The sequence below is a fragment of the Hippoglossus stenolepis genome, chromosome 19, assembly GCF_022539355.2.
Source record: "Hippoglossus stenolepis isolate QCI-W04-F060 chromosome 19, HSTE1.2, whole genome shotgun sequence".
In the NCBI taxonomy this organism is placed as follows: Eukaryota; Metazoa; Chordata; class Actinopteri; order Pleuronectiformes; family Pleuronectidae; genus Hippoglossus; species Hippoglossus stenolepis.
Genome location: NC_061501.1, coordinates 14,592,636 through 14,616,458, shown reverse-complemented (window position 1 = coordinate 14,616,458; position 23,823 = coordinate 14,592,636). Strand labels below are relative to the sequence as shown.

At 44.7% G+C, this 23,823-nt stretch overlaps 1 protein-coding gene across 10 annotated transcripts in view; it reads right to left on the bottom strand.

Moving 5' to 3' along the window:
• si:ch211-285f17.1 (sickle tail protein) overlaps nucleotides 1-23,823 on the bottom strand; it is a 109,458-nt gene that overhangs the window by 70,268 nt on the left and 15,367 nt on the right. For 2 of the 10 annotated variants that reach the window (XM_035142879.2, XM_035142891.2), the window contains exon 1: nucleotides 16,135-17,488. The exons of 1 other annotated variant lie outside the window; for it this stretch is intronic. In XM_035142879.2, the coding sequence (XP_034998770.2) occupies nucleotides 16,135-16,459 (325 nt within the window). In that variant the 5' untranslated portion in view covers nucleotides 16,460-17,488. Of the gene's footprint in view, nucleotides 1-16,134; nucleotides 17,493-23,823 lie in introns of those variants that run through there. 7 more of the 10 variants (XM_035142877.2, XM_035142876.2, XM_035142882.2 and 4 more) reach the window with 6 other exon arrangements.

The window sequence follows — 23,823 nt, the reverse complement described above, 5'->3', positions numbered from 1 at the left end:
TGAAAAACAGAAGTCTGACCTGAATACGACATCTGTGGAAATATTACACTGTAAAATATGTAAAAATTATAGTTACAACTTTACAAGAAGGCTCCTGTTTTGATGCATTTTAACCTCCTAATAATCAACACACTATAATATAGTAAATATAATTTATTTCTCAAATATTCTATGGAGCGTTTGAAACTGCTGTGGAAACTGTTAAAAAAAAAAATTAAAACGGATAACATCACAGCTGTGATCACATCAATTATGTAAGATTAAAAACTAAAAACTGACCCTTTGAATGTGTTAGTGTTTATACACAAGTATAAATAGTTCGCTGGCTGAATTAAAACTGTTCTAAATGTTGTCAGAACTCGATGAAGACGACCTTGATCTGGGAAATTGTTGACAAAAATACATCAGAGTGATAAAAACTGCCTAAAATGACAGAAACCATCTTAATGGTTAATTAAGATGTCCAATCCACTAACATAGAGTAGACGGGATTTATGACATGTACTGCAGCCAGCCACTAGGTGGTGAACAAGATGCTTTGGCTTTACTTTTGAGGAGCAGTTATTTCATCTTTATATATATACAGTCCTAAAAATGTCTCTATGGCTGTTTACAACTACATGACAGTGTGTTGTATTGTATTGTATTGTGCAATTATTGTTTACATAATAAATAGAGGAGTTAAAATGAAGTGTCCGATGCAGATAGTTGCAGGCTGAGCTGGTCTGTGTTTTATGATAAATCAAAACACTCCTGTACCATAAAGCTACATGAGAGTCCAAAGTATTTCTGCAGAGCCACTTTCACTTCATTACCATCGCTGGCTCACGTTAGGTTCTGGGTTTGAAGGGCACTGTCAACAAAACTGATTTGGAGTGAAAAATAAATATATAAAACAATTTTAAAAAGAGGCCTTGGCCGCCATCCACCCAGATCCCACTCTATCCTGTGGACCAAGCTCCCTTTTACATATATTTAGCCTCAAATCATCCAAAGCCCTGGTGAGCTGCTGCCGTCTATTTTAAAGCCAGTTTCATAATCTTTCACAGGGAGACGGGAGAGTTTGGCCGATGGCAACAATGGAGCCAGTGGACTATCGTGTGAGCTCTGAGTCAGCATCAAACTCTCCAACAACGCACGAGGAGAAATCGTACTTAAAGTCCCGCGTCAAGATGATGACTGCGCTGACGTTATGCAAATAATGTACATCTCAGTATGTTGGATTTAACCTCTCTCACGAGCCGGCAGAGGCACGACAGCTCCGACTCCTGACGCGATGCAGCAGCTTGGAGAATCTGCCATTATGGATTTCTGTGGCGGAGAACGTAAACAGCCATTGATTAAATAAATTAATAACAGCCTGCAGTAATGAGAATGTGAAGTGAGAGGTGTGAGATCAGGCCGAGGCTGAAGAAGTGAATGTGGCACTATGAGGCCAGTGTGATCGTCCTGTGGTCGGCTGCAAGACTGACAGGAAAGAACAATGAGACATAGCTCACCCGGAGAACGCGGCACAGAGGGTCAGGGGGGGGTCACGTGACGGCGCTTCTGTCTTTCTGTTGGTCCTTGAGTCATCCGTACATGCATGACTAAAAGTGGCAGCATCCGCGAAGACGGCGTGAGACAGATCGGGTCGTCGTGAGAATGTGTGTTGTTCCGTGGCGGGGGAGTGGTCGGTGTTCATTAGCCTCTCGGCAAAGATGGAGTCAGGAAGGAAAAGGAAACGAGAACAACAAGACGGAGGACCGGGTCAAGAAAGGTGCAGGAGATTCAGTGGAGTCAGCTCAGAAGTATGAAAATCCGGTTGTGATCCAGAGATTAGAGGTCTGAGTCTCAGACTGAGGAGAAAAGTGTTTCTGTCACTCAGCAGCTGGCGTCAGGACGCCCTCGAGAAAAGCTGTGAGCTCTTAAAAGAGTTGAATTATGGGGGGAAATGAAAAGAAACATGATGCAAACTAGAATGACATCAGTAGCGTGCATACCTCATATAACCCCAAATAACGCCCAAGTTCCCCTCATGAAACCACATTTAAAGTCACCAGATCAAGATTGATGTGTGGATCTGCACCAAATTGCCCTCACTCACTCACGTCACTAAACATGCCTGAAGTTTTTTTCCTGCCAAGATCCATGATTTATTATTTGAGTAATAACAAAAAAAGTTGTAAAAACGTCCCATCTCACAATGTTAAAGAAAGAAAAAGAAGATTCCTGGGATCTGCCCCCTGATCCAGACCTATGGCTAAATGTACTGGGTTCTTTCCCAACTCATTCCATATCCTTCCACCAAGTTTCGTGGTAATCTGTTTAGTAGTTTTTGCGTAATCCTGCTAATAAACAAACAAAACTCAGAGAGGTTAAAATGGCTTCACTTTGGTCCGAATTACACAAATGACAGGGTGTTATTTTCTGAAATAATAAAAATGTTTCATGGTGGGATTTTTCCTTTTTCTAGCTGAATGCTTCTGTTTACATGCACTATTCAATCATTACTAACATGCTGTGGTAGAATTTTATGTAAATATTATGGAATATTCTGAATATGCAATATTGACAGAGCTCATATCCACACAGTGTTTCTGCTATATACGCTATGTGCAGAGTGCTTTTAACTTGAAATGACACCGGAAGGGAAGTCAGATGCGGAGCTTCTGCCCAGGCGAGTTAGTTTATGCAGCTCGAGAGGAAAAGAGGAGAAGAAGAAAGAAAAGTGAGGAGAAGGTGTGAAGTGAGGAGAAGGTGCTGAACTGAGCCAAACAGTCAAACTTTTAGCCACCGCTCTCTGATATTACTTTTTCCTCTGTGGAGGCTGTGTGATGATTTATTGGTTTTCTGACTCACAGCGAGCTAGCAGAGCGATGGAGTGACCGTGGTTGATCCGTTGTTAATAAAGTCAAAACAACAAAAGAAAGAGGTTGAACGCTGGGTCCAGGTCGACTGTGCAGCTGTGACATCACAAAACGATGAAAGCCCCAACAGCTCGTTTTGAGGGCACAGGCTCTGTTATCGTTCTGATTGAGAGATGAACACAAAGTTACACACTGTTCAATAGACAGTGTTGCCAAACAGAGGCCTGTTGTTGAGTCTGTTCACCTTTGTTGTTACTCACACGAGTCTCACCTCAGACAGCTGAGTCCCGATGCTGCTGTGAACACAGACGTGTCCTCGATGAACTCTGGCATTCAAGCTTTTTTTTTGTTTTTTTTCAAGCTTCTAATAAACAACTGTGTGTTTGTAGGCTACAGTGCTTTGCAGGACAATTTCAACTGTCAATAACCCCAAACAAGATAAAAACAACTGCCCTGGAATGTCCCGGTTTATTTTCAGCGGGCTAATCCTAAACAGTGGGATGTTTCTGTAACTGCCAGCTTGTTTTCCATCGTCAGGCGTTTGCGTGACCTCGCGTGTTACTCCAGACTTTCTAGCCGGCACAGGCTTGTTTAGTTGCAACATTTTGACTGTGTGCACCGTACTGTCTGTTTCCACGTGAAGCATGAAGCTGCTATGAGGTCAAGTCGTGTCGGATAAATAAAACCTCCATAAACAAAATGGGAGAGTCGTCGGCCCATTGGCCTCTGATGAGGTGAAGCTGTCAGGTCGGGTTCTTTCTCCCACCCGCACCCCCCCTCACCTGGTTTGACATGTGTCCATCACACCATCCCTGTCTGAGCCTTCCGCTCTATTATGTGACTTTTTAAAAATGATTGCAAAAAGCAGAACAGCACAGAGTAACAGTAAATGCACGTTTTAAATGTCATAGAAATGTGACGCCTATCCAGGTTTACAGAGGAATAAAAAAGCATTTAGCTTGATTGTGTTTGCCTCATGAGTGCACTTCAGAGCGAGAAAAATGTGTCTTTAAAAAAAATTGCATTTAGAAAGGATAAGAATAATTAGGGCTAAATGATTTTTCATGCATTCCCCATAACAGAGAGAGCTTTGCATTAAAACAAAATTATGCAAAACCTGAATGTGTAAATAACGTGGCACTAAAATATGAAAAATTTAAATTAAACACTCTTAATTGCTACTGTAATATTTTTTCAATAATGAATAATTGATGATTGCTGGTCGCACGTCACATTAACCGCCAGCTGTCGCGTTGTAAAGTGCGAGCCGCAGTCAGCGACTTGGCGACACCCTGGTTGACTTCCCGTTGGTATGAAAGACGCTCGCTGGCTGGCTGGCTGCCTGTCAAAGGATTTCAGGGGATCACACAACAACAAACAAACGTGTTGTGAAATGTGCGGCGCCGAGAAAACATTTGGTGGCGTTTCACAATTAATATTCTGTCTCAGAGATCACAAAGGGAGCGAGAGAGGAGCCGGTTCAAAGAGAAATGCCTCTCGACTGCTTTCTTATTACATCTGCAGCATTTGTCTGTGGCTCCATATGGTCACAGTGTGAAGCCGGTTTGATTTCTAGCTGCATAAATGCACAAAATATACAGATTTTTGTTTCACTTCCGTCTCTGTGTTATAATTAAAAAGTTTTATGATAAAAATCACACTTATTACCTTTAACTTACTTTGATGGGTTTTGAAGTGCATTTACAACTAAGCATGAAAGTGTCAATTGAGGTGAAGAACACTTATCGCTGAAAACACAGCAAGAAAACCACAGAGTCGCCATTGAAGTGTTACAATTAAATATCAAATCCATCGCCCTATAGTTCCTCAGAATGAAATCATAGGTTTATATTTTATGTTTCCCAGAGTTTGGAGCTTTTTATGATCAGCCTTCTAGTTTGAGACAAAGGAGGAAGGTCGTAAAAAATGATTTGACGTGTTCTTCGACTTTTCAGCTGGGTTCCTGTCCCTCCCACTAACATGGAGAAGGTAGAGGTTTAAGAGCTATACTGCAGACAGCCACCAGGAGGCGATCAGGATGATTTGACCTGTCATGTCATCCATCTTTAGATACAGTCTAAGGGACAGACCCACATCCATGGACTGAGCATGTATCTTCTGTCCTGACATGACATCAAGCACCAGTGCAAATGTAGATTCATATTTCTGAACCTGTGATGCTGCCTCGATGTCACAGACATGAAACATCACATTGGAGCGATGCAAAAAATAAAAAAAATACAACTCCACCCGCTTTCAAAAATGATCATTCTTGATTTTTATCCTCGTTTCACTGCCGGTTGTATAACACCAGAAAAGGGTCCTGCCTTACATTGTCTTTCTCTCCAGTGTCTCTGGCCATAAGAAATCAAATATTATATAACCGGGGATGTTAGATAAGAGCTTCTTGTGCCTATCACAAGCCGTCTACATTCATCTACTGGGCGTCTTGTAAAACCATTGGCCTGGAACGATCATGACGAATGGTTGTCGGGCTGAGCATAATTCAAGAAGACAATAGCAGCTGAGAAATGGATTCTGCAAAAAAATAATGGATGCAAACGATTGACTTTTGCACGGCAGGAATAATCTGATTTACGACGTATTACAACTGCTTCTCTCAGAGCAAAGTGTAGTGATAAAGGGATTAAATCTTTCCCTTTTATCCCGTCAGTCGCCTTCTGTGAAATTTGCTCCAATCCAGCTTACACTGCTCCGCAACTGATAACATACACATATGTTTCATTTCATTCTCCACATTAATTGGAACGAGTGTGTCCAGATTTGGAGAAATTTGGGGGAAATCAGCCGTCTCCAAATTCTTGCGCGCATCCCAGTTTTCTGTGAAGTATTAAACCTCCAGCTGTTAACATCAGTTCGGCAGAAATCCCCCCCATTCTCTTCCCCGCAGCTCAGGATAAAAATGCTGTGTCAGTCTCAGGGTGGCTTGAGCTGCCTGCCTGGCTGAAAAGCAGGCATGTCTTACCGAAGACTTCATCACACAGCCAAACGGCATTATTCCCCTTTTTGAAAAATCCCCAGATTGAAGCGAGGGTAGGGGGAGTAGATCTGATCCCTGATTCAGTGTTTCTCGTGTTTAATACTGAAAGAATGCAGCAGAGATTTCTCAGAGGCGCAGGGCGGATGTTAGGACATATTTTGTTTTGGCGTTTCATATTTACTGGGAAAAGAAGAGAAAGTTGGACAATCACCAAATCAAAGCCTTCGCCGAAACCACACGAGAAGTGAAAACCCCCAGAGTGGGCGTAATGAATCAAGTTCACCCTGACATCCTATTAGCTGTACAGCTGGGGGCGCTGCGTGCCAGGAGCTATTGACCTCTGCGTGTGGAGCGGAAGAAGCTGGCCGCTCTTCCACTGAAGAGCTGTGAGGTGTAATCATGTGAAGTGGTAGGAAATCCTGCTCTCTATCAAAAGCTCAAGATGAGAGATTCCACATGGGGCCAGGAAGTCTGTTTCATTTCGAGTCGCAACAAGTACGATGTGACGCAGGAATAAATCTTCTTATTCACAGTCGACAGAACACTCGCTCCGTGTTTTATAGCTTCCACATGACACAGACACATCTGCGTAAAGAACAGAAACCCTGAATATTTACGCTCTCTGCTGTCGGTGCTATTGAAAGGTTAAACAAAGCATAATTCAAGAAACGGGGATCTAAATATACAATCAGCTTTCAATTAGAGGTAAAAGAGACGTTAAATGGCAAAGTCGGGGGGAATAATTGAGGATAAAATGAGGGTGTGTGTGTTCTGAATTTGTCTTCCTCATTTTCTTATATTGAGACAACGCACAAAACCAGGACTTTATAATTCAGTCACATGGATCACGGTGATCCTAATGGAGGCTGAGCGAGGCGAGGGGGCGTTCTCTGTATCCAGCAGAGCCCCCCCCCCGCTGTGCATGTGACAGTTGCAGCACGACATCTGTCTGTTCTGCCTGCACACAAGGTGCGTTTGAAATTGAAATAATTTTTGGTTAACCCACACACAAACAAACACAAACACACACAAACACACAGAGTTTGGATGTGATAAGCCGTTTTCAGACGTGACCCAGGGAGGATGTCCACAGAATTCTCCGGAGGTCAAAGGAGATTCTCCGCAGAGGCAGGAACTTTACATGTAACTTCCGGCATGGAGATCACGTGTTTCTGTTTAGAGCGGAGGATCTCCTGCTGTGTTCGGACTTTCTGCAGAGTTGATACCAGGGGACCGGCCAGAGAAACTCTGCAGAAAGTCCGAAGCCTCTCACTCGTTCACACACACATCCCCCTACAGAGTGTGGATGTCTGAAAGCAATTGGAGTAGTTCTTCTCTTAGCGGCACAGAAACAAGCTCTCTGTGAACTTTGCTGCTTTGGAGCGTCATGATATATTTACCCCGACTTTCTATCTTTCTAATTAATTTATAATTGATGGGATTTCTTTGGCTTAGAGCCTTAGCTTGGGCTGAGATAAGCTTAATGCAGGGCTCACAGTAAACAAATGCTGCATCAAATCCAGCAGGAACCCTGCACTGTATTAAACTGGAAATCTGCTGTATTTACAACTTATAAACAATCTCTATGACACTCAGTATTGAAAGCCTGAAGCAGCGCGGCTCATTTACAGACTCTGCTGAAAAATAACTCCTCTCAAGTCCTGGTATCTGTTTTCTAAAAGCAAAACAACACACACACACACACACACACACACACACACACACACACACACACACACACACACACACACACACACACACAAACACACACACTCCTGCACCTGTGGAGAAATGGGAACACTTGCCTTTGTAAATATACACAGTGTGGAGTTTATTTGTGCTCAAACAATGATGAGACTGACACATTCTCTGCAAAAGAGGAGGAAAGCCTGAGTTATCAGTTTCCTATCTGCACAGACACAGAGAAAGGAGGGGGCTCCTCTCCCTGACAGCAACAGTTGCCTCCAGTGACACAATTTATGTGTCTCATCCTGCAAACCTGAAGAGGCCCTATTTTCCAAAAGTGATGCTCACTCAGTGCTAGACGAGTCGTTATTTATTACCCGTGCACATATAGTAACCGCAATGTAGGACCGGTCCTCGGCTGCGGCTGGGAAAGACATCCAGCGCGAGGGGACGACGAGAGCTCCGTAACAACGCAACTACAATTGCCGGTAAACACTTTTTTCATATCACATTCCACATCTACATTTATTAAATACACGTTGATACATGCACCTGTCTGACGTGTATATTACGCTCTCAGCACTGCTACTGCAAGTCAACACACACACACACACACAGATGAAGCATGACCAAGAAAAAGTCACTGATGCAGCCAAGAGCAAAGAAGACAGAAATAAAATCTGGAGGAAAAAAAAGGCAAAGTTTGAATCAGCTGTATCTGGACTTTTTTTCTAACCGTCGCGAAACTTTGTTTAATTCCTCTTCTTCATCCGTCTCACACAGGACAGAGAGGGAGGCCGATACATCAGTGAGATTTAATGCTGCCTCATCCTGCTCAGCACTCGAATCACATGGCGCACATCATCAATAATCTTTTTTACGAGGCAGTGCCTTGGCTAAAACACACTGGTAATGTGTTGCTCCTGTTGGAAACACAAATTCCCAACCCCCTGGCATCTTGGGGCTTATTTTCCGGTTTTATTTTCTGCATCTAATTGCAACGCGATATTAAAAGAGCCATTGAGAGTACATTACAGCTCTCTGGCGGGAAAGTGGCATTAAAACTCAGGATGTTGGCTCACGGAAAAGGATTAATCATCGGGCTGCGCTGTAAGGAATGAAAACTTCTTTTATTTGCTGAGCTGTTTGACTGTCACACCAGATACCGTACGTTCAGAGTCTGTCCTCACGTTTGCAGCAAACTGGGACAGACGAGGGCAGTTTGGAGGCACTAAAAGCTGCTGTATTAGTAAAAGCGGAACATTAGACGGCACATAACAGTCAAGAGGGAAATCTGAAATGACCACGGTGCTTCTATTTTTGTACTCGTAACAAGCTTTTCCGGCGCAGAGCGTTTACATCATCTGTTCCAGTGCAGATATGACATTCTGTTAACTTGACGTTAAAAGGTCAGGGGTCAACTGAGAAGTTAACACACTGGGCGTCTTTTCTGACCTCAACAATAAATCACATCACCACTGCTTCATGTTGCTGCCGCCAACCAGAAGAAAAAGTAGGCCATTCCCTGTTTTCTGTATTCTGGGGATGCACAGTACAGAGGGAGACCGATGCTTAAAATGTTGTTTGCACCAGAAGTTATAGCAGAGACGGGAAAATTCCAAAGTGGATGTGAAGAATTGTGATTTATTACATCTTTAACAACGAGGTCAGAAGCTCCTCGGCCTTTCTAACCCCGGGTTTTTTTCCGGGCTTCTGCTTCATGCCTGCCGAGGCCTGAGGAAATGAAAACACTCCTCCGGTCTCTGAGAAAAGTTACAATACAAGGAAGGAAAAGGAGTCAGTTTGAATCCCAAATGGTTTGGTCGTGGTTTGGAGCCAGAATTACACACAATAACAACATTTCTTGGAAAGCAGTGGTGATTTCAGTCATGAGGACCTGAGAGTAACCACTGATCACTGAGAGTAATACAACCTTCACTCTGAGTTCACTACGCTGCCTTCAGCCACGTCACATGTCCCAGTCATCTGACAGCAGAAGGTAGTTTCCCCACAGTGGATCATGTACTTGACCTCCTGACACTCCACTGACACGATTAGTCAGCTACTGGTAATTTTCTCTCTTGTATTATTGTGACATTTTGGGGAAAATGACTCCCTTCCTGCTTTATTTCTGCCAAGTTTAAATTATTAAACAAAAACGATTCCTGGCTTTAGTTCCACTCTCATTTTAATAAATAAAAAATGATGTTAATTGGTTTATAAGTGATGGCGTCTGCAACTCAGCAACTCGTGTACCAAACCTTTCGCCGACTGTGGTGGATCAAGGTGGCGTTCACGTGAATTTATCAATCTGAAACTTATTTTTCTGATAATTGCGACGTCACCTAAACGCTCGAATAGACACAAGAGTGGAATTGATCGTCTCATCCATCGCTCAGCAAGAAAACAAATTGGCAAGATTTCAAATGATTCCTTTAAATTCCATTTAACCTTGAACGCAGTTCAGCTAGAACATCTCTCCTAATCTGCATGCTACATGGACGCAGAATTATTTTAATGACCTCCACCAGATATTCGTCTAGCAGATGATCACAAACGGGTACCGCCAGCAACACTAAAATGTATTATTAATGAAGGATATTAATGAAACTCCAGTCCCCCGAAACAACATGTCGACGTGAAAGAAATAAACACGGCAGGAGATTCAATTTGAATCGTCTGAACTACGGAGATAAAAGTGTCTGAATATTTAGCAGTTTGTACGTTTATGCCCACAAAGACATACAGAAAAAAACACACACACACACACACACACACACCATGGTATTTGCCTGAGGGGCAAAGGGGTAGAAGTATTGATTTCTCCGTTGACTTTTGGGGAGGAAACCCTGAGGGACGCCTTGCATCCACTTACGCCCTCAGTCGGGTGAATTAACCACATTTATGCTCTGGGCTAAAACACACACACGCATTACATTAAATTGAAAAAACAATCTGGCAGTGAGATGTCTGGTCTGAGGGAATTTCATGCCACATTTGCAGCATTAAGCTTTGAAGACTTCTCTGTGTAACCAAGCCAAGCGGACAGACTTACACTCCACTAACTAGTGAAAATATGTGGACATCCGTTTGTCCTCAACAGGTGAAAGACTCAAAGCCTGGGTGGGCATGAAAATAGTCCTTCGTCTGATCTTTAATCCGACACACAGAGTTCTCTATGAGAGCTGCACAGCTCCAGGAAAAAGCAACACTGCCCCAAGCTACACCCTCAAAGAAAAACAGACACCAGACCCCAAAGGAGGATTCACAACACACACTCATGAGCAGTCACATCACCAGAGTTCATTCTTCTTGCTCAGTGGCCCGATAATTGTCTGTTTCTGTTTGAGGGATGAGTCACATCCAACCTTTTTCTAAAACACAGACCCCAGGTCGGTGAACACACCATTAACTCACCTATACTCACATGCTTCTAATGACTCATCGGACTTGTCTGCAATCAGCGGCTACTTATTGACAGGCCAAGGACAAAGGTGAGTTGTCTCGGGCAGCTGAGACAACATCAAGGCTTCATTGTCACTTCCTCACTTGGGGCATTTGGGACAAAAGTTCTTTATTAACGTTTAAACTGCCTCCTAATGGACTTCAGTCAATAGAGGAACCAATCATTGTCAAAGCTTTAACGGACACAGACACCTGATGCTTTCAGACATGAAGTGAACCCCGGACAACGCAAATGTCCAAGTCTGGAGTTTCACTTATGTCCCAAAAAAGCCCTGAAAAGTTCAACTTTTCTGTATGTGGCCATTTCAGAAACTCTACTGAGATAGTCTGGTGCAGGATTTAACATATTTACACATTAAAATCCCAATGAACAAGGGCAGCACGACAAAATAAAGTGAGTAACTCATATGAATCCATAGAGGGAAATTTTGTGATTGCTCATTTCAGAGCAAAAGTGGGGGGGTTTGCTTTTAATCAGCCCCCTGCTTATGGATGTCAGTTTGTCACCAAAAAAGAAAAGAAAGTCTGGACAGTAACTGGATCTCACTCCCTCAAATTCCTCTCTGGCAGAACACAAACCACACGACCGACCCTGTGTGTACATAACAAGGTCATTAAAAGGGATTTCTGGGGAATTGAAACTTCATATCCATTTTTGTGGGCCAACTGATGTGGAGGGAGAGCATTTTGTATTCCTAATAAGACTCGCCGCCCGCCTGATAGTTGTCAAAGAGGAAAATCCCACAGAGACAACTGGAGGGTTTAAAGAGTCACGAGAGGCTGCAATTAATGTAATCCCTCACTCTTGGCTTCCGTGTCAAAGAAGCGGGTGATCACGTCCCAATCCTTAAACTCATTCCCGTCACACTGCGCTATTCAGCTCAACTTTTTTTTCTTTAAAGACGCAAAGGCAGCATCTGTGAGAAGAAAGTGTCACGGATACAAACCATTCATGGATTATTAACAGTGAGTACGAGAGTTTGAGGGGAAACTGACGGCGAACGTGTGAAAGCATGTAACGCGCCTCGAGCCAAATTTCTCCCATCCATACGTTGCCGTCAGCAGTACACATGTACATTGAAATACTTCATGCAAACCTGATTTAACAACCTCTTAAACAAGCTGAAGCACCTCCTCCGCTGATACTGTTGTGGCAACAGATCTTGCAGAAACACATCAGGCAAGAAGCGACACAACAAGCGCCTGTGCTCGGGTCCTGGATGAGTAAAGGAAACGCAGACGAGATTACGAAACCCCTCACTCCCCCCCCCCGACCACATCCCTCTCAGCTGCTTTTATTGACTCACCTTCTCAATCACCGAAAGCTGAGGTCATACCAAAAAAAAGAAAGAAAAATCAGAGCGGTGACTTTATCTCAAGAGCATCTCGAGAACAAACCCTTGCCTGATGGAGCGTGGGTTCAAAGCAGCACATATGGTTATAGAAGAGGTGAAACACTTTCAAGTTGATTTAGACACAAAGACAGAGAAAAGTTCTGGAGGTTTGGAGATAGTAGAGATTGATAGGAGAGCGGCAGTGAGGTGAGGTTTTTATCAGCCAAAGTCTTTCCAGACGTCAACCTGTCCAGATGTTCCTGTCGACTGGTTTGTTTTGTCTGTTAGTTTTATGCTGTAAGGAACTTTGTTATCTCCACTGAGGAGTTTGTTGGGTTTTAAGCAAGATTACAGGAGATTACAAAACTTTTTTCAACTTTATTGTTGATTTCTCAGAGAATAATCCATAGATCTTGAAAAAAAATGGAGGACTGATATTTATGAGTGAGTGTAATTTGGTGCATATTCAAATAATAAGAAATCTGGATCTAGTTGATTTAAATGTGGTTTCATTAGGGGACTGTTGGGCCTTGGTGGAGCATTTTCTCTACTGACAATCTCGTTAGCATATTCGATGTTGAACGATAAATAATAAAATGCACCATTCACCACCCTGCACATCCACATACCGTCCACATGCTCGCTCTGCACGGTTCTGGAAACAAAATGAGAATCGTGATTTTCTTGCTTAGAATTAAGATCACGATACTCTCAGGTTCTTTCACAGGGTTCTTCTGGAATCTGTTTTTATTTAAATCTGTCCTTAAGATAAACCTTTCTCAGCTTTTCTCTCACTCGCTGTCACTGCTCATTTTCTGTTACTCGGCATCATGTGGGGTAACGCTGCCTTGTCATTGGTCGAGGCAGAAAGAAAAGGATAATGCAGCATTTCCAGGGTGATTAAGAAATTAGGAGCGCTTGTTTTGATGCAGCAGAATTGATTGAATCCAGATTATGATTTCTACACGATTCATCAAGCGGACCTATCACATGCACACACAGAAGATAAATCAGACCTGACAGAGCCCTGACCCCTGACCTGAATTTCTCTCAACAACTTTGGCGTTTGAACTTTCAGCAGCGGACATCCCTGATCTTCTTGTGGCTTAATGGAAACAAATCGCTGTGGTCACGTTGTAAACCGGTTTGAATTCCCTCTCAGAACGGAGGGCGGTTGTTAGGATTTTGCAATAAGATGTATGACGCATAGCGGTGTACTGTTTGGGCGGATGCATCCTGTTGACCATGCAGTGAACATCATAATGAGCAAAGCAGAGACATCCAGGATGAGCGATGCCCGGGAGAATAAGCTAAAAATGCTCCAGTGGTTTGATGCAATGTCACACGGTATCAGAGGGAAGCTGAACTTGAACCTGCTCTTGAGACTCGTATTATATCTTCCCTGGACTGGAAATGTCAAACGGATTTCGCTTTCGGTGGATGCTGCCACTCTTTAGGGCTGAAATTGGGCCCTTTGGCGAGCAGCAGTCAGCCCTGAACCTTTCACACAGTGGAAATGTCACCTGTCACACACACTTATTGTCTGCCAGCGCTGTGTGCATCAGCTCCGTCTGACCCTGTGGGCCGGCGCTTCAGCTGCCGTCATGCCTTGTAACTGGCATCAGCTTGGGAGTCGGAGACCTGGCATGGTCTCAGCACCCCCATATTAACCAGGCTTGCTTTAATACAAGCCATATGTGGATGTGGAAGATGAAGAGTTGCCCATTTACCTGCATTAAAACAGGATTTAACTGCGCTGGCCTATTTAAAATCCAAATATTTAAGCAACGCATGGCGTCATAAAGCAAACAGCCGTTCCTTAAAGTAAAGCCCTGGCATGGAGTGTAAATATAAAGTGTTATGTATCAAAGGGAGGAGGAATCAGTCGATAGTGGAGCTACTTTCTAGAGAGACAAGACTGTTGAAGCATTGTCTTTTCAACGTGGAACTTCAAAGTTACTGTCCATAACAAGAAATGCACGGAGCTCTCTACAAAGACAGACCCGCACTTGAAAAAGCACACGAGGACAGAGGCGAACGAGGCAGAGAAGATACACAGTTCATTTATTCTTTTTGATAGTCTTTATAAGTGTGTGTGTGTGCGCGCGCGTGTGTGTGTGGGCGACGGTGGCATCTTTCAACTGCTCAACGGACTCAACTGCTGTCAAAACACGACAGCGAAGAAAGGAACGAGGAGGAGGGCGACGCCGAAAGGGAAACAAAAGTGGACAAGGTGTCAGGGAGACGAAAAACAAAGAGGCATGAGGAAAGTTGGCGGAGAGAAGGAGATGAGCGAGGAAGCACGAGAGCATCACGAGAGAAGATATAAGATACAGGCATAGAAAGAAAAAAGAAGGGATCGGTCATTATCATGTTTCAAGTTCTTCTTTGAGGGAAAGTTTTGCTGAGTCCAGCTTCCAGGACCAAATGACCTGAAGGGGAAGTGACCCTCGCCGGTTAAGAAGTGAATCATCTCTGCAGAGAGGCCGTTTATTTGTGTAGATAAGAGGCTGGAAGCTGCACAGAGGAGAACATCTGGTTTCCAGTATGAACCTGCCCCCTTATAACCCATAACCTGTCTTTACTGTGGAGAGAGAGTCAGGCACAGACACAGCTCGCGAACCTGTTGATTTCCCAGCATGCCCCGCTCGCATTCCTGACCTCCTTCTGTCACTCCCTCACTTGACTTGGCCCTGTTGCCTGCGTCGCCCTCACAGTTACACCCCCCCCCCCAATAGCTGTGCTGGAGTACAAGCTGAACAGTCAAGAGGGATTCGAGAGTGACTGACAGGAGACATTTCATACAGACGGGAGAAAAATACACTCCGAAACAGCCACTATTAGTATAAGCACAGAGAATACACATTCATCTACAATCTCTCGGTCGAGTTGCCTGTAAGTGCGAGCGTGAGATGACTGTGACCCGACAAAACCATGAGAGACGGCCCCCCGCTGAGTCGGGAATCCAGTGAGAAGGCCAACAGGGGAATGATAAGACTACTTTCCCTTAACCTCCCGGCGCCCATTCCTTAATCTGCACCCCACAGAGACCAGGGCAGTGGGATAGTGGCAGAGAGCCCATGAGCAGGGATTTCAATTCTCCCTCCCCCGAGACCGTCCTCGGACAGAAAACGGCGTGGTGTCAAAAGGCGAAGCTTCGGCGATCATTTCAGGTTTATGGAAGAACACGTCATGCAGCAAAAACTGGAAAACCTTGAAAATCAACCTTAAATTAATTTGCAATCTCGCAATTTCAAACCTCAACGTAGTACAAACCCTTGAGCCATGTTCTTGTATTTACACAATAGGACGTATTGCTTCAACTGGACTTCCTGGATCGCATTTCCTTTTCTCATTGGAACCTGTAGCAGCATGCCCTCACCACTGAAGACCCCAACACTGTTTTTTGAACACAGCACTATGTGCGGCCCGAGGGTAAATGCTTGACAACAAAATCCCATCCTTTGCTGCAGGGAAGGGAAAAGATTCCAGGTGAGGAAGACTTGGATCCTCACACTACGCAACACAATGAACTAAGTAGGAAAACCTAATCCTTTTATCCTACTATTTAAAGCTGAATGGAAGGATGGGCAAACGATATCATACTTTTCAGCTTTAAGAAAATTGGCCCCAACTATGACCTCAATGAGTGGCAGTGCAAACAAATCCATTCATGCGCTTTCGTAATAACAATAAACATAAATCAGAGTTTCTCTTGTACACATGTAATAAAAAGTAGAACTAAACATCATCAGAGAGAAGCTGATGTTCAGATAAGGAAGTTTGGTCCAGGACTTACTGTGAACGGAGCCTTGCTGCTGAGCGGAGGCTTTGGGTGGGCTGATCCTGCTCCGGGGAGGGAGCATCTCCATGTTTTCTCCCTTCTCACCTGGCCTCTGGCTGTGGGCCTGAGTGTGAGCTTTGTCCTGAGGCACGGCGACCATTAAAGACTTCTGTCTGTTCAGGATACCGTCGCTACCGGCCCTCATTAGCTTCTCCCCCACGCTCAGCACCCGGACTCGGCCGGCCGCAGCGCCCGTGCCGTGGCATTCCTTCCTGGGGGAGGGCAGCTTTGACCCGGCCCCTGCCGAGGGGGGCCGGGCCAACCTGGAGGCTCTGGACATCCCTGCAGGTCAGTGGATCAGCGGAGCTCCTCAGTCTTCCTCAGCCAGCGTGAATGCAGCTGCGTCCCGTTGGCAATCCAGGGTTTCTCAGACTCTCTGTGAGTGTGGCTCGGTGACTCTCCGGCTCCAGCGTGTTGTGACTGGTGCAGGTAGGCTGAGAGGGCCCCAGGGAGGGAGGGCACTTTTGGGAAGCCGGGTGGGAGGTGAGCTAAGGCTGCGGGGGTGGAGGTGGGGTCAGTAGCTCCTTGGAAGGTGTCTCTCTTCTCCTGGCGTGGCCTCCTGAGCTCATTCTCCAAAGCAAACAGAAGATGTGTGTGTGTGTGTGCCGGTGTGTGTGGATAAACCTGTGGAGTGGCAGGAGGTGCTGTGCCAAATGCAAACAGAAACTCAGGTCTCCAGTGTCAGCGCATTCCAGCTTTTTAATCCCCCCCCCCCTGCCTCTCTTCCCCTGTATTTCACACTCTCTCCTCCTCCATCCCTCTCTTTTTCTCCCCGAATTTTCTCCCTCGCTTACACTCATAACATGGTTGTCAACTTCCCCCGCGACCTCGTGCCTTGTAATTCCTCCGCGTGTTACTGTCCTCTTGTGCCTCCTCTCCCCTCTTCTCTTTTCGCTCCGGTTCACTCGCTCTTCTTTGCTGATGCTCAGCGGGTAACCATTCCAGCACTCCGGCAGGCAGAGAGAGAGAGAAAGATTTAGAGACTGCAAGAGAGAAAAAACTGGAGGAGAAAAAAAAAAAGAGCACAAGGGGGAGAAGGTGCCGGCAGAGGCTTCGCGGAGGAGCCCTTCTCTTCAGGTGCAGCTGCTCAAGCTGTTCCAGATGTGTGTGCCGCGCTTCACGTCATCAGCGACCGCTCAGAGCCACACTGTTACAATCAGTGGCTTTACCTCCTCCTCCTATTTTCACTCTTTCTTCCTCTTTTTTCTCGGTCTGTCTCTTGTCGAGCTAGTTCAGAAAGCCTGCGCTGCTCCCGAGTGATCAGATGTTTCGGGCTAACCAGAGACAGGAACGCACACACACACACACACACACACGCACAAAACACAACACACTCACTGGTGGAATTTACAGAGAATTACAGAGCGCAAGAGGAGGGGAGTGCGACGCCGAGGCACAAGCCGTCCTGATCCTCTGCACTGAAGACATCGGCTGTGACAGGAGAAGAAAAAGGGAGCAGAAGTTGGCTGCGGGGGGAGAAACAGCGAGGAAGAGAAGATCAGAGCTTTCAGTCACTTCTCTCGCTCTTACCCTCTGTCCTGAAAATATATAATAAATCAACCCTTTCGTCCACAATCTCATGAAGCCAAAACATTTCTCATCTTTTGACAAAGTGCTTCGAACAATTGTCTGACTCACAGAAAATCTGAAATCAGTGCCAGACAAGCACAATAAAAATAAATGCAAGAAAGTATGAATCAGTGTTGGTTGAAAGAGCAAAAAAACTACTTTGAACCATGGAGGAAAGATTTTACAGCTATTTTCTGAAAGTGAGTCTCTTGAGTTTCTTGCTGACCATGGAAAGTATAAACCACAACTTCTTCTTCTTCTTCTTCTTCTAATTCATTACCTCCGAGGACAGGTCACCTTATTTCCAGCTCTGAGCCTGTGACACTTGTATAATAATTTTTCCGCAGCAATCCGAAATGGACGTGTGATATAACGCGCGGCGACGCCATTGCGTGCCTACGGACGACACGGCAGAAAATGGATTACAGTAAGCAAAAGGATCAGCCGGTTCCAGTCAACATGTTATAAAAGAGCAACAATCCACATGGGCCGGACCGCGGGCGCAGTTTTACACAGCGACTCTGAACTGGTCCTGTGCCATTCAGAGAGAGTCCCAGTATAGAAAAGCCATTTGTGGTATTTTACACGAGCCACCATGTTTTCTCTGCTGCTCTGTTTTGCAACCACATGTCATGTTGCAAAGAGAAAAAATGTACATGCGCACCATTTGTGGAGAAGAGTCGCACAAAATCCTCTGTTTCTTTATCAATCCCCCCCTCCCCTCCCATCCAACGATTGCCTTTTAGGTTGCTAAGTCTTCTGAACACAACCATCACTGATTGTATAGATCTGAAATATTAATCATACTGCTACATATCTGTACGGCTTGAGATAAAAAGCAAAGCAGATTGACCCAAATACTTTCCCAATGAACAGTTCACTGACAAAATCTGATGGTTAAGAACCTCATGGGAACCGCTGTGTGTGTGTGTGTGTGTGTGTGTGTGTGTGTGTGTGTGTGTGTGTGTGTGTGTGTGTGTGTGTTGGATTTTAGAAAGAGAGGAAAAAAGTCAAGAAGATAGAGACATAAGATTTAATATCAGAATTGTGTCAGATTATATGCGTGCGTCACCGGTTTGGCTGATGTCTTCTATGTTTACAGTATCGTGGTAACCGGGATGACGTCAAATCTAAAAAAAAAAGGGTCTCAGAGAAAAAGCACAGGCTCCATATAGGTTTCAGAGTGAAACGGTTATTTTCTCATACTATGGTTATGGCTATTTGTGTGTGTGTGTGTGTGTGTGTGTGTGTGTGTGTGTGTGTGTGTGTGTGTGTGTGTGTGTGTGTGTGTGTGTGTGTGTGTGTGTGTTTGTGTGCATGCTGGGACTAAATGAAAGCCCTCTGTGTGTGTGGACTGGATGCCTCCCAGGCTCTGAGCCAGCTCAGACTGTACAGTAGACAAACGGCGGGAAGTCGGTTCAAAGGCTTTAAATAACATAGCATTTAGGGACGGATATAATTTGCGTTTCCTTAATTAAGCCTGTGATTTTCGCGCAATGTGATAGATCATGAAGCCAATGCGTCTTATGCATCATGTAACGATCCCTGAATGTCGGCACACCATCCAGGCATTGGCGTCAATTGGAAAAAAACAGCCCACGCCGCAAAAGTGCTTCAACTTCAAAAACAAAACTTGTGAAAGATGATTATCCCATGAGTTGAAACTGGCTCCGACAATAAAAGACCTGAGTGACAAAGCTGCCACCCACGAGATGCTCCGGCTCACGCCAGAGCGCCGACTTCACGGATTCACTTTGGAGCGGTGAGTGCGCAGTCGGGGATTGAGACGTCTGCGTTGCCGATGGGCGGTTATGGAAAAACGATGGAGCAGAAAATCCCACAGGTTCTGGTGTAGCTTCTTACGGCCCATAAACGTGTCGAGGAAAGAGCTGTCGGACACTTTTAAGACGGGTGGTGGGCTCAGCATGGGTTGTCTGAGTGCCTCTGTGGTATTTCTCTAATTAACTGACTTTTCTTTCTGTGGTTTATTATTAAACTGGGGGCAAAGGTTACCAATGACTGCCTGCCCCTCCCATCCCATCACTAAGGCAGAGGAGTGCCTATATTTATCCAGCGTTAATAAATATTTTTATGTTGACAAGGAAATGAGGCTTTTTTTTTTTTTTTAGATCACGAGTGGGAGTTAAATTTGTAAGAGAATGTTGCTGTTACTCAAGCGGAGAAAATCTAAATAAAAGTATGTTGTAATTAAAAGCTGCTGAAAATATTTTCTATCAACACTGCGATCACAAAAGTACTTGTATGTGAAATGAGTCGACCACAGTGAACATTCACCAGACTCTGGAGCTTAATAATGTTTTTTGGCAAATGGTTTTGGTTTTCCTGGCCGGCAGTTTGATTATTTTATTCGGCCTCAGTGCTCTGAGAAAAAGCTGGCAGCTAGTAAGCTGGTAAACATTGGTGAATTTAGCCAAATATTTTAGTTAGGAGCATAGACTGTGTACATGAAGATGGAAAATGTGACGAAGCCAAATCATCACCTATCCCCTCCAGGTTAACAGTTGGGACATGGACCAAGCTAAAAAGTCAAAGTTCACGTTGAATAAAATGTTCTCAAAGATGGTTTCTGTCATTTTAGGTATTTCTAATCACACTGGTGTTTGTTCAAGTGCTCATTTTATCAGTAAGTTTGGTTTTAATTAGTTATCTGATGATATAATAATGGGGGGAATGGGGGGAAACGTCATGACTGCGGTGATGCGTCGTCCATCTTTATTTACAGTCTATGGTCGGGCGTTAGTGGAGACCAGCAATGAGCTAAAATGAGAGTTAATATCTTACATTTTCTTTAACATCTCCTCACCAACACAGCTCCGAATGAATGTGGCACTGCATCGACTGAAAGTGTAAATAAGCAACGTATTTCCAACAGGTTCAGGAGATAAACTTAAAGTTATTGCAGGTTTATAATTAAACCTGCGCTGTTAGAAACGGCCGCCTGCTGCGTCTGAAAAAAACCCACTCTGATGAGAGGGAGCCAAAACAGCAACGAACCAAATGAGTCAGGTGGTAATTATCTGTGGACTCATCACTACGGACGACCCCCCAAAAAATAGTGACTTCATCAGCCCCACCTTCCCATTGACTGGGAAGCACAAAGAGTGGGAAGTTTATTCAGGACTGAAGGTGGAGTGTGGGGTGGGGGATGTGCAAGGCAAACTGTTGGATGGGATGGGATGGGGTGGTGTGTGTGTGTGTGTGTGTGTGTGTGTGTGTGTGTGTGTGTGTGTGTGTGTGTGTGTGTGTGAGATCGTTGGGGGGTGACCTGTGTGTCTATCTGCTGAGGATTAAGCCCGAGTATGTTTTCCAAGCCCCGAGGGGTTGGTTGTTTCTTTCCTGCATTCCATCTCCCAGCTCCCTCCCCACTATATCATGAGTCATTACTGACTGTAACATTCACTCAGTATCAGCGGCTGAATCAGTTAGTGACAGTGCACTGCGAGCTCCACCGACGTGTACAGACACACAACGGCATCGCGGAGCGTGGAGAAAACCAATGCTGTGGTACCAACACAGATTTGGGACCAGGTTGCAACAGTTCCTCTCCTGGCTTTTAGTGCCGCACCCCCCCTCTCCCTCATGTATTTATCTCTGGTAGCTTGCTCTGAGTTATGTTACGCAGGATGTGCTGAAACCTCGCGCAGGATTGAACAAAGATATCTGAAGGTGTGCGTCCCGTCTTTCTGCTGTTGGACCTGATTTTCATTCATATTTTAAGTTAGTTAGATATTTGTTATTCAGTTTTTCTACAGTCCTCTTTTGGTTCTGTATATATATATCTTTTATTATTTAAACAGCGCCCACTCATCCTGTTTCCCTCTTTTAGTTAATTAATTCACTTCTTAGTAATTATTCCTTTAGCCTCCAGAATCATTTTTTTGTATTTTTATGTCAACCAACAACATCTAGATTTATGCTTCACTTGACAGGCTGGGTCGTAACATCCACTTATCCCCAATGATGCATTACATGTCGGGACACAAAGACGAGACAATCAACTACTTCTTTCTGGGCATCATCCAGAATAGATAAAGTTGATTTTCCCTGAAAGATCGTAACACCGAGCGGCAAACTTGGTGAAACCTGCAGCGAGCCTACAGTCAACCCGAACGTTCCACAGAATAACAATTTCTTACCCGAGCAAACAATCAATATTTAATCACAGACTTAGTAGTTCACAGGCTCATGAAATGAACATCTGAATCCGAGTCTCTAACTGGGACACATACTGTATCTTAAATTGGTCAAAAAACATCAACAACGGCAAACTGAGCCTTTTTCTCTGCGACTTGAGGAGCTCTAGCTGTTGAGTGCTCCCGACACGCGGCTGCAGAAAAACTGTCTCAAAGGCAGAGGAGCAGTGTGTGAGATGATGAGACTTGCTGACAGTTGGGACCAATTGGACTTAACGCTCAGGCGCTCCCCGGGGAAACCCAACCAACATGTCACATGATCTGCTGCATTAAGTCACGGCGAAAGCGGCAGTGATCAACGGAGATGGGGGTGGGGGGAGCCTGCCGCTCATTCAACAGGTCAGAGGAGACGGTGGCCCAGTCAGGAGGAGCGCTGTCTCCGCCATTATCATCAACTCTCACTTAAACAAACAAGACAGATTGAGGCGAGTCGACGCCGGTGTTGTCGAGTCGCTCCGAGGAGACGCAACAACGCCGCTTGAAAGTTGACGCCGTTCCATCTCCAAAATCTTCACCGAAACTTACAAGGACAGTTGTGAAGCTTTATTGATTGTTGGATGCTGAACATTCACTCCAGTCAATTCCAGAAGGTTTGCAAAAGAAAAAACTACACGTGTCAAAGTTTGATTTGCTCCATCCATTCTTTTTTGGGATAGGAGGGCAACCTGCTTGTAAAGACATGAAGGATGCTCCCCGGTCCAAATCAGCTGCCAAGAAGCGTTGCACAACAAAAATGAAAATGAAAATCCAGACGCTGAGTTTAAGTGAGGGCTTGACTCTGCCAGAGCTGCAGGAGGAGTTACTGTGACAAAAGGAAATGTTTAGTTTGTATCTGATGGATGGATGAATGGAAGATGGATGGATGGATGGGAGGAAGGATAAATGGATGGAGGGATGGATGGATCTCCGGTCTCACACAAGCTCCTCTACAAGTTGATGCATTTTTGCATTTTGGAGCTTCTGCCACGAGGCTCTCTCAATCAAAGCAAAGATAAAAGACCTAGTTTGATGATGACACAAAGCAGCGTGGAATCATGGTAGCCTCCAAAGTTTGTTAAAGATTTACTCGAGATCCATTTGATCTAAGAATTGTTACGTATCATATCTTTAAATAAATGAAAAAGAAATAGCAGCATTTGAGCTAGGAAATCAATCTGAATACATATGGTACAGTTTCTGTTATAATTGAAAGTGATTGAATAGACTCGACTTGTAGTTAACAGGCTACAGCTTGTTATAAAAGAAACAAGATTCAGAGACAGTGTCATGATGCCTCATCGACAGCAGGAGAAGCTTCATGCCGTCTTATTTTGGCGAGGCCTGTGCATGGAAACAAGTAGAATCCCTCGTTAACAAGGGCCCAGAGGAAGATTGTTGTTACAGATGCTGAACCAGAAAAATGTTTCCCTCAAACTCTTGGCTCACACCAACATCACATAACAAAGAGCGAGTCAATATTGAGTTGTGTTGCGGCTTTTAGTGAGCAGGGATTCAGCATCAAGTCTGTGTCATCATGAATTCTCCCTCCTTATGTCCCGTCTCTGGGGCCCCCCTGTGGCCTTGTGAATCACTCCTGCTCTTTACTCTCCGAAACCCCATGCACTCACACTTTTGGACATGTGTCCCTCTAAACTCGTCTTTTCATCCCGTTGCCGCAGAGGCAGCGGCTGCGCACGGAGCTCACAGCCTGGTTCTGTCCCATACGCCTCAGCATTCTAGGAGAGCCGAGCTTCTTATCTGGACAGCCTGTCAAGTGTGTTATTGGAGGCAAACTGAATGCTCCTGCCTTAAGTGTATAAAGAGGATATGAGGAGAGACAAACCACCTCCCCATTCAGACCGATGTAAATAAGAGGCTTCTC